General features: G+C 41.4%; 1 protein-coding gene across 1 annotated transcript in view; it reads left to right on the top strand.

The window, feature by feature from the left end:
* Positions 1-100: 100 nt before the first annotated feature.
* arfip1 (ADP-ribosylation factor interacting protein 1 (arfaptin 1)) overlaps positions 101-11394 on the top strand; it is a gene marked incomplete in the record, with an annotated part of 14827 nt that continues 3533 nt past the window's right edge. The window contains 7 exon segments of the mRNA XM_042223885.1: positions 101-427; positions 1366-1718; positions 5877-5978; positions 8193-8301; positions 8888-8989; positions 9743-9855; positions 10097-10318. Coding sequence (XP_042079819.1) covers positions 1368-1718; positions 5877-5978; positions 8193-8301; positions 8888-8989; positions 9743-9855; positions 10097-10318 — 999 coding nt within the window.

Genomic DNA, 11394 nt, shown 5'->3' with positions numbered 1-11394 from the left:
GGCACAGCTAAAACAGTTAGCCGCATCCGCACACAGGTAACATGAACTAAAGTTTTCTTCTTCCCTGTTTAATTGTTGCACGGATGTGCACATCCAGCGAAGCTTGAAGACACTGTCAACTTTAAGTGCTTTCATTGGAAGTTTTTCCTTAGCTGCCTGTCGGCTTGTTAGCTACTTAACGCTAGCTAACTACACGTCAACAGCTGCGATAGATTCACGTTAAGTCAAATTAGTGGGCAGCTCAGGGCTAACGGACTAGCGGGTAAAGCTAGGGGACGGTTTGGTTGATGCATACTTATCACTTTTATTATGTTGCAATCTCAATAAATGAAATGAATTAGCTGCATTATATATTTGGTCTGGCAAGTATTTTTTTTAATCACTTTTGAACAGCCTTGCAGCAAGTCACGTGACTGCACTTCAACAGGTAACCTTGATAAACTCGACTCTGTTCCGGGTAGTACTAGCAGCATCCACGTCGATTTCCACAATGTCATAAAGGCTATAAACCTGACGCGGTTAACATTATGTGAAAGGTGCACTTTGTTTCCGGCAGAGAGCTGAAAATCTGGAAATTATCCAACAGTTCTCTAATGTCGGAGGTAGTTGCTCCAGTATCACAGGTGACTGCTAACAGCCTGTAGACGTACCTGTAGTTTTACAGGTACGCTTTAAAATGCAAGGTAAAATTCAATCGAAATTTACCTTAGAATAAATAATAAATAGAACTGTAAAATCCTGTTGTGAGTTCTGGTTAGGGATTGGATTACACAGCTGCTCCTGAGTGTAGTTTAAAAATGGTGTCTATATGTGAGCCACTTCACTTTCCTGTTGTGCAAGTGCTTTCATCAATAACAGAACCCCAGTTTGTGCCTCTCACATGCATTCGACTCAAAGTTCAAACATGGCCATTCGATAGACACATTAATGTGCTGGAACTGTAGGACATACACCACAATTACAATTGGTCTTTACATGTGCCTGATAGGCAGACTATTCAGAGGTCTGGACTGGGGCAGATAAGGAAGTATAGTACATGGATGTGCTGTAGGCGTGGCCCAGAGTATGTATTGTGCAGCCTCAAATCCCACTACTTGTTTAAACAATGTGAATTTAAACGATTCTTACTTTGTACAAAAACATGACTTTGTATAAAGTTAGGAAACCGTTATTGTGATTCCCTGGTGTCGTATTTAATAAAAAGTAATCACTCAGTGAGATACAGATACACAAAGAAGACTATGAGAAGTCCTAAAATACCTTACAAGCAGCAGTTAACTAATTTCCCTTTGTTAGTAGGGGCACTATAAGCAGTCGGCCAGCTTCGTGGGACTTTTTCATACTTGCCTGTCTGTCTGTTTCCAGGTATGTCTGAAGTTAGTCTTGAGGCAGAGTCGGGGAAGACCTCATCCGAGGAGCCTCAGATGGATTGTGAGGAGGATGGCAAAGCAGAGGAGAGTTTGAGCAAGGAGTTAAAGCAGGAGAGCGTAGACAGCAGCAGTGTCAGGGAGGAAGATGTGATGTACGACATTGACATTAACAGTGATGAAGAGAATGCAGAAAGCAGTAACAGGAAGGGACAGAAGCCGCATGATGAGGGCATTCAGAGCGAGACTTTGGCGTCTGGTCGTGTAGCCGATAGGGGACACGAGACGAAACGCAGCGTTGAAACGGCTGAAACACCACAGGAAAGCGGAGATACTCACACTGAAACAAAGGTGACATTTACCTTCACTCTGAACAATCGACCTGTCCTGGCACTTCCTCTCTGCTCTCGCTCATGTTGCCATTTTGTCCTTGATTTGCTGTTGCGGTGGCGGTATTCTTCCTATATAATCAGGTTAAATATTGTTGCGGAGCTTTATTAGAAGTAATCCAAAACAAGAAACTGCGTTATTGTGTAGAGTGATTGTGTTTGTTTCCCTCTTTTTTTTTTCTTTTTTTTTTTCACGTTTGCTTTGTTTCATCTTCCACTTGCTTTGCAAGAGTTACAAATTAGCTGGTTTTCTCTCTGTTGGTGGTGCGCTTGGTTTTCTCACTAGTTACCAAGTGTTGCTTTGTAATGTGTTTGAGGATCATCAAAGCCTCGCGCACTCTGCTCTTTTGGCTTACAGCAAGGTGATTGCTAAGAAAAGAAATGAATTTCTGTTTATTACTTTGTATTATTGCAAATATACATGTGTTACAAAGTGCTGATTTGTCATGGTTATCCCCTGCTGGCTGGTGAGTATGAATCTATGCATATTTTGCCTTATTTAGATAAACTGTTAACTGAAGGTTAATGTGCGAATGACACAGTTTCCTCCACTTTTTTTGCTAAGTTGGGCATTCTTACGTCTCTTGAGTTCTGCACATGCCGGTCACATGGTTGGCTAGAGAGATTTGGAGTCCTGACTGAACGTTCACAGGCAATCCCACATTTCTTGTTTCTGGAATGTGACTCCTTAGGTTGTTGTTTTGTGTTCAGTTTCAGGCTCAGCGCCAGCATTGAATGTGGCATCCCAAGAATTTCATATCAGAAATTTTAATTGTTCTTCCCATTTTCCTTTAGTCACCCTGCATACTTTTGACGTAGACACATTTCAGGTTTTGCTTATTTTTTTTGGTGGTGGTGGGGTGTTTTTGTTTGCAGTTTGAGCACAACATTGCGCAACGCTAATGTGTCACGTTCTTCTGTAGTTTGCAAGACGTGACTCTTTCCTTCTAAGGCTGACACAGCTAATTGGACAGTAAGCTTATTGTTATTATCCATCCCTTCCTCTTACATCATCTTGATCTGAATCCAGGTTACTGAACCGTAGGGAATGGCAACCTATGACATGCCATACCTTGTCCATTCGCACGCCTGACTCATTTGCAGCCAGTGGAATAACACTGCTAGCCAGTTTTTCTGCAGACTGTGGGTGTGATCATTTTTGCCTCAAGGCCCCTGATAATTTGTTGTTCTGTGAATCGTCTCTTTATGTTTTGTTTTGGGGTTTTTTGTTGGGTTTTTTTGTATAAAAAGAGTCATTAATCTGGATGCATGGACAGCTAGAATTTGCTGCTAAAAGCACCAATAACAGAACTAGTCAGCAAATTTATTTACACGTTTTCTTGTTCTCTGTTTGTTATGGGAGATGTACCCTTTTCAGGCAAATGGTTTGAACCTGAGTGGAGCCAGTCTTACCTGCAGCTGGTAGTTGGATAAGCAGAGCAGTGCTTATCTGTGCTGCCTGCCTGCCTGCAGGTTTCCTATGGCCTTTAAGTATTAATGTGCCGATCACATGGTGCAGCCAGCAAAGCAGTGTCTTTATCGCACATCCCATCCTGTTTTTAATGTGTTATACTGTGGATCAATAAGTGAAGCAGACGATTCTGTTTTTGATCAACTATTTTGATTTCCATTCACTCAAGCACACTAAACTATTTTACATCAAGTGTTCCTTTTGAGACAAAATGTGATCAAAGCAAAATGCCAAATCTATGGCTTTGCAAAGTATTTGAGAATGGTATAAAGTGGTTTACACACCATAGCTGTTGTAAGTAAAAATGGCTCACCGCAGCTTCCAGTATATCTTATTTAGTTGCATTACAAGCTGCAGTCGAATTCACAAGTCCTAATTAGAGCTGGAAGTTCTCACAGGTGATGGTATATGTTAGAGTGAAACCTGAGCCATGAAGTTCAGACAGTTGGCACTAGTCCTTTGGTTATGATAGTGTCAAAGCACAGACCTGAGGGCAGAAGGTGTACAGAGGATGTTGGCTTCTATCATTCTCAAACAGAAGAAGTTTGGAAACACCAACAGTCTTTGTAAAAACGGGTCAAAAGAAGTAATTATAGACAGAGGGCCTCAGTCGAACAGGTATCCAAGAATCCAGTCTAGTCTGTTTTGGTCCATTGTGAACAACGTTCGAATAGAGGGGGGAAAATGGTGCAGCAGTCACCGATCGAGCCTGCTGGGAGACACATACCGGTAAGCAGATCTTAACAAGGAGAAGCAAAATCCTCTGTCCTGAGGAACCAAAGAGGGAAATATCTACCCACAATTCCTAAAGACGTGTGTGGAGAAAAACCTGACACTGACCACCACCTCATTATTGCGACCCCTATGCTGAAACGTGGTGGTGGCAGCATCATGCTGTGGGAATACTTTGAAGCAACAGGCCCTTGCAGATGTATGCAGATAATGTAGTGCAAGCCTGGATTGAATTTATTTCTCAGGATCTCAGGCTGTGTTCAAAGTTTATATTTCATGAACACAATGCCCTGGTGAGAAAACACAGGAGTGGCTTTGGCTGTTGCGACCCAGCTAGAGTCCAGACCAGAATCTCTGAAGAGACCTGAAAATGGCTGTGTGTCCAAAAACACGTGCCAAGTTTGTAGGATGACTTTCAAATAGTGTTGAGGCTATAGTGGCTCCCAGATACCCTGTCATGGGATATTTCAGTGTTATATTTTTTGATAAATGTACCAAACATTCCCTTTCTTATTGTGAAGTATTGTGTGTGTGTGTGGGTTGATGAGAGGGAAAATGCTGTAGGGGTCAATATAAACTTACCGTTGTGTTCTCACAGTGAAACCACTCAGCCTGTTAAGACAGGAACCGGCTCCTCTTACCAGCTGATCTGGATACTACTTGCATTATTTAGAAAGGGGTCAAGATTCATAAATAAAATATCTTGCTCAAAGATGCAAATTCCCCTGTACTGATTATAAAAACACCTCACTTTAAATGCTTTTTCCCCCCCACACACTAACATTCACAGGCCTCACAAAAGCTTCCATACAGAATGTCATAGTGATTAGGTCAGTGTCCCAGTTTTCAGGTCCACAGTGATTAGGCCATAAAAAAGTACTAAAACTAGCACAGCTGTATCTTCATCCTCCAACTGCAGGCAGATTATTATAGCTTAAACCAAACTGATGTGGCCATAAACTGTCTCCACCCTGCGGTTTTCTCCGAGGTTGAGCTAAACAAGCCAATGTGTCACTGCATCATGATTAAGGCTACGATTTCTATTTTTCATGGCGAATAAAATGAGGACTGCCACATGATTATTGTGAGAATTGAGTTTTGTTCGATGCTTATTCCAGCTGGATAGGGTGAGTTAATGCTCACGTGGACACAGCCACAAAATTTGGGTATTGTCTGTTTAAGGCATTGCAGTGGCAGATATTAGGAGATGTGGAAGGCCACTGATGATGCATTCTATTCTGTGTAGCTTTAAGAAGTAATGTTGTGAAATAGGGGAGTGTGGAAAGCTGATGCCGGTTGTTGTTGCACAAAAACTTCATATCCTGATCGGTGCTGAAATCAAGCAAAGCAACGATCTTAAATCTAATCGTAAATGAAATCTTTTCATCCTGTCTTGATAATCAGTGAAGAAAACTGTGAGAGGAGGATGGGTTGATCAGTGTCGTGGTGATGCAGCATGGTTTAGGTATGTTAATGTAGAATAGTCAAACTGACCATGTTAAGTATTTGTTGAGGTTAAATATTAAAAAAGCAGTTTAATCGTCAAATTATGTTATTTATATGTCACTGAATGTGAACAAAAGTGCTAAAGTTACAGAAAAAGCCCCACTAAACTTCACTTGAAACTCTTACAACTATATAACCTGCAACAACTGCTGTGTTCTTGGATCTTGGCTATGAGTACATAAAATTACAAAATGAACATGCTGTTGGCCATTTAGACTATAACGTACTTGGAAGATGTTTACTTAAAATTATAAATCCAGTGAGAAATCCAGGTTACTGAACCGTAGGGAATGGCAACCTATGACATGCCATACCTTGTCCATTCGCACGCCTGACTCATTTGCAGCCAGTGGAATAACACTGCTATCCAGTTTTTCTGCAGACTGCTTCATTTAACCATCCTTATTGCAGGAGAGCACAATGGCCGAGGAGTCCCACAGAAGCACAGCGGCGGAGATCCCCGTCACCAGCAATGGAGAACTAGAGCAGAGCCCCGAGTCTGTATTCAGCAGGGTAAGAGATGAGCTTAGTTTCATTAAACCTTAAAAACTGTGCAAATATCTATGAAGAGTATGTGTCAGAAAACAAGGGAAACTTGTATAAAGGGATGTATTTGCTATTTTTAACAACTTTTACAGTCAATTGATATTTAGTTTGCCACGATTTCTAAAAAAGAGCATCAACTGTACACTTTGGAGCAGCTCTAAGTGGCAGATGTTTGAGGGTAAATTAATTTAAGGCAGTCAAGCAGTGATGTAATGGTACAGTAAAGAAAAGCACTTTCCACCAATCACATACAGACCCCAGACACATTTCTTTCTCATCAGTCTGAGAGTTGGCAGTGGTTCCAGCTGATTGCTCCTTATAGCTCACAGTCACACTGCCAAGTCTGTTCAGCTCACAGACAGTATAAAACATGGACATAGCTACCGTCATGTCACCTGCGGTTCTCTGAAGTTCTGTTTTGAAACCTCAAACGAGTGTTTCCTCAGTTACCGTCTTGGTCGCGAGACATCAGATGTGACGAGATGGGGCGGGTCTGGCAGTGAAACCACTTCGTCATTGGCTAATAACTTATGATTGACAAGCCCATGAGCGAGCAGAAAATACCCCAGCTAATCTTCTTTTTCACATATAATATGACCAAGTTTAACAATTTATTTTTATTTTTTTTAGTCAGTGTGACACAAGAATGAGTGACTAACGAGTGAGTTCAGTAACAAAGTGTTTAGAGTTTGGGAAAGAGCCATTTTCCCATAGACTTCTATAGGACTGGAAGTCTCTTTGCAACCACAGCTATCGCCATCTGGTGGTCTTCAGATAGAGTGCAAGTTTTTAAGCACTTCCACATCGGCCTTTTTCCAGTCAGACAGCTGTGTTCAGATTTTTTTTTTTTTATTTTTTTTTTTTTTTTTAACTGTCTATGGTGTAACCACAAGCATGTGTGGAACTTTAAAATGTTTAATCCTGATAAAATAACTTGCTGAGGCGGGAACTGATAAATTGCCGGAAGGTTCTTACCTGGTTTCATCTGACTTGATTTAACTTGAATGTGAATGGAGGAATGAAATAAATATTCTTATATTACTTATGCGTAAAATGATAAAAACGTTTGATACATGTGTTCCATGCCACTTGAATCCTGCTGTGATAAATCAATGTAGAGCCTGCAGCGTCTACACAAGTGGCCAAGTCCTTTGTTAGTGTGTGACAAGTATTAAGCGGGATAGCCAGATATCTGGGAAGGTGCATGTCAGGTCGCACCATATGGCTTCATGTAGATCAAGGGTCTCCAGCTCCAGTCTTTGAGAGCTACTGTCCTTGACAGCTGAATCAAATGGTTGAATTACCTCTTCAGCATGCCATCAAGTTTGGCAAAGTCCTGGTAATGAGCCATTCACTTGATTCAGGTCTGCTGAAACAAGGATGCATCTAAAAGCTGCAGCACAGTAGCTCTTGAGGATTGGAGCTGGAGACCTGTGGTGTAGATGGTGATAGTCATGGAGGGAGTGGTCCTTTTGATTGGCTCTCGCTTTAGGAAGGCCTCAATATGTGTAATGGTGACAGGAAAACCATAATGCTCCATGTTTTTTTTTGTTTTGTTTTGTTTTTTTATGGTCATGATTGCTGGTGACCACATGGTCATAACTCTCCTGAACTTAAACACAACGATTCAGTGCTGAACGAGATGAATTGATCCTGGGCATGGCTGTTCGAGCTTTCTTGAGTGTGAGATTAATTTGTTAGGAGTGGTGAATGTTTCACAAATTGTTGCGTGCCATCCTGTGTGTCTGCACTGTTAGTGGGCAAAAATAAATTACATTAAAACTTTAGATGGTATAAAAGATTTAAACAGCTTGATAAACCACAGTGGAGGTTTTCTCTCTTCTCGACCATAGCTGTATTTCAAAAGTGACTCATAAATTTAGCTTCACTAAATCAGTTGTTAATGTGCGCACCCATAAGACCTTCTTCTGATTAAGCCTTTGGGGACACCCACCAATCATCTGTAGCTTCCACGCAAAGACTTCCTGTTCTGCTTGCTGGTCAGGAAGGCAACTAAAAGATGCTTAGAGAGAGCTAAACTGTTATCAGGGGATAACTGTAGGTTTCAGACTACAGAAGGAAGCTTCCAGTCCCTAAGAAATCAAGTCCAGATATGTTTTTATGTTTGTGTCTGTCAGGTCCACTTAAACTATTTTATCTTTGTTTTGTTTCCTCCCGTAGGACTCTTATCCCAGTGGCCCAGGGGCCATAAACCTTTCAGAGACTTGTGTCACATCAAGCAACTTTGCCTCAACCACGGAGGGCATCATTGAATCAGGACCATACAAAGGTGAGCCGTACTCTCCCCAGTTTTACGCCTGTTGCTTTGTGGACCGTTTCCTCACTATTCAGAGGTTTTATGAAGCAGCATCTCTGTCAGTGTGTTGTCAGGCTTTGTCAGCTTGTTACATTATTGGATTTTATTTGCAACATTCTGAGTTTACAAACCGCCCATCTGTCCATGTTCCCACTGCCCCACTTTTGTTTTTGTTTTTTTTAAATCTCTCTGAAATATAAAAGGTAGAAATTTGAATTTCTAAAGCTGGACATCTAATTGAATTTAATGAGTTTGCTGTGATCTTCACATCGTATCGCCCCGTCTGCGTTTTATCATCATGTCCTTGTTACAAATGCAAATAAAAATCTCCCCATAGTGCGTAGAGCTGCTAGAGCCCATTCACCGCCATGTTGCCATGGCTATTTTCCATGTTATTTACACTGGCTGAGGTAGGCTTTTGTTCACAAGCACGTTCACCTACAGCGCGGGGAGAGCTTGATGGGGGGGGGGGACACAGGAAATAAACACCAGTGAGAAAGTCCCCCTTATACTTGTGCTGGAAAAAAGGTAACGCACTAATGATAACTCTATCTCCCAGGGTCAGCAAGCCTGCCCACATCTCCCGTGTCACCTGTAGCTCCCAGCTCGGCTGTTGCCAGCCGCCTGGCGCGCTCTTCCAGCGATAGTCAGGCTGAGAAAGGTACCTCGAAGCGATGGTGTATGAATCAGATGAAGCAACACCATTTTCTACGCAAAATTAACCACAATCTACTTTACCGCCTTTGGTTCTCACCAGGTCCTTACCTGCTCTTTATTCCTACAGGCTGTGCTTCGTTGCAAATCAAACCTTTCCTCTCCCTTCCTGTTTGTTGGCTCTTCAAACTTTGCCTTTGCATAAGACCGGGCTAACATAAGTAGTGTTATGCTTTGCACTGGCAATCGGTGAGCATTAAAATACCCTTTAGAGTCCTTTTACTGAGGTCTACATCTCAGAATGTCTAGATTTAACTTCTTGATACCTTTACATTTGCTTGGCTTGGAGAAAAAAACTGCCTGCAAATTTAATCTCAGTGGGTTTTCCTGCATGCAGCCTTTGTCCTCGCGTAATGTGGCACCCGGCATGTCTTTATGGAGCCTCAAAGCTGCCATCATGTTTTTGAAAGGCGGTCAGATGAGAGAAAATGGAATAAATCAAAACTTTCTTCACTGCTTTGACATTTGATTTTAAAACTATCACTTAAAGCTACTGTAGCTGACCTTTTTTTTTACCTTCAGATGATGACCACCTTCTACAGTTTCATCAGCTCTGGAGCTCCGTATCTTTCAGCATTTCTCTAGACCCAAAACAAAATGAAGCTCCTGTCATTTACAATATTTTAATGTTGTAGAGTTAATTTCATCTGGGCTGTTCATCGATATCACCTTGCTAAGTGAATAACTTTCAACTCTCCAGGCTCGATGACAGCACAGCCAAAGAGCGGAGCGGTGGTGCTTTCAGAAGACTTAAAAAATCCAGCGATGGAAAAACTGGACTTAGTGAGGAAGTGGAGCATCAACACATATAAAGTAAACCTCTCTTTAATTGATTTATTATTATGTCCTTTTTCTAACCTCCTGCTTCTTCTTCTTCTTCTTCTTCCATTTGTAAACTGGGATGTTAAGAGAGTGATCGACATTCTGTCACTTTAGACGTTATTGTGACTCCACTCTTAAGTAGAAACTCCCAGCTGTCCCTGTTCTTATGTTTAAATTTCTGATTCTCTATTATTTGCTTATTTTGTTTCAACAATCCTGCTGTCCTCCACAGTGTACCAGGCAGATCCTGTCAGAAAAGCTGGGCCGAGGCTCGCGGACCGTGGACCTGGAGCTAGAGGCCCAAATCGAAGTCCTCCGTGACAACAAGAGAAAGTACCAGCATGTGATCAAGCTGGCTCAGATGCTGGCCAGTCAGCTCTCCCAGATCATGCAGACACAGAGGCAGCTGGGAGATGCCTTCGCCGACCTCAGCCTCAAGACACCGGAACTCCACGTGAGTCCCCATAAAATCTGAAAACCGCCAGACTGGATTTAATACAGTTTAAAAATAAATAAATAAAAAAATCCTACAGAAGCTATTGGCTTGTGATCTGTCTGAGAGCTCTGAGCTTTCTTTGGGTTTTTGAGGTATGTCAAACATGAAGCCAAAATTTTCAGTGTCGTGAAGGTGGTTCTGCTTCAGTGTCTAGATCAACATAGCAGCTCATGCTCAACATATAACCTTGTCCAGAGGTTATGAGTTTAATTTTAAAGATGCTTTCAGTACACAAGCAGATTGGTTTTGCGTGTGTGATTTTAATTAATTTGTTTTTTTAAATGAATATCTGCTATGAGAGAGATATAGATCATCTAGAGCCATATCTTACTGACATCACAATAAGTCCTTCTGTGACGTTACAGCAGCACAACCTGTCTATGTTGCATTGGCGCTGTAATTTGCATGTCTTCAGTGAGGCAGGAAAGCCATTAATATGTTTTTCTGCTTGCTCCTCCTATCCTGCTGTGTCTGTTTTGTATTGTTGAATCTGCAGCTTATAAAACACTGATCAGAAAACTTGATCGGCAAGATTGGATCCCATTTCACTTTGATCTGGTCTCTTTCAGAACGCTATGGGACAGTGTCAGACCTGATATGAACTGAGCAGCCTTTAATTTTCATGCCATTTTTTTTTGTATGAAGTTTGAAGCTCTGATGATTAGAGATCCAGTTAGAAGTAAACAGTAGCAGTGGGCAGTAAAGGTTTTCTGCAGCAGTACTGTTGCTTTCTTGAAATATTAATTTATTTATTCATTCATTCATTTATTTTCTATAGACCTTGATCAGCCATTATCCTCTTATGTCCTTTTGTGCAGAAGTACAAAAACACATCAAATGCCCGCTGCATTAGAGACTGAGTTAACAAAGAGAGGTTCAGAACCCCAGTTATTATAAAAATTGTGATATTCTTTTAGGTCATATTTGTTGTTTTACTTTCTAGTATTTAGAGGTATCTTATGTGACAGCATGCACACATTAGTTAACCTCCTAAGACCTGAACTCTTCCACGGCATGCATTTTTAGTTTCTCTT

The sequence above is a fragment of the Haplochromis burtoni genome, unplaced genomic scaffold (assembly GCF_018398535.1).
Source record: "Haplochromis burtoni strain Fernald_Lab_line unplaced genomic scaffold, NCSU_Asbu1 Contig_122, whole genome shotgun sequence".
In the NCBI taxonomy this organism is placed as follows: Eukaryota; Metazoa; Chordata; class Actinopteri; order Cichliformes; family Cichlidae; genus Haplochromis; species Haplochromis burtoni.
The sequence above is the reverse complement of the archived record's forward strand: the minus strand, read 5'-3'. Positions and strand labels throughout refer to the sequence as shown.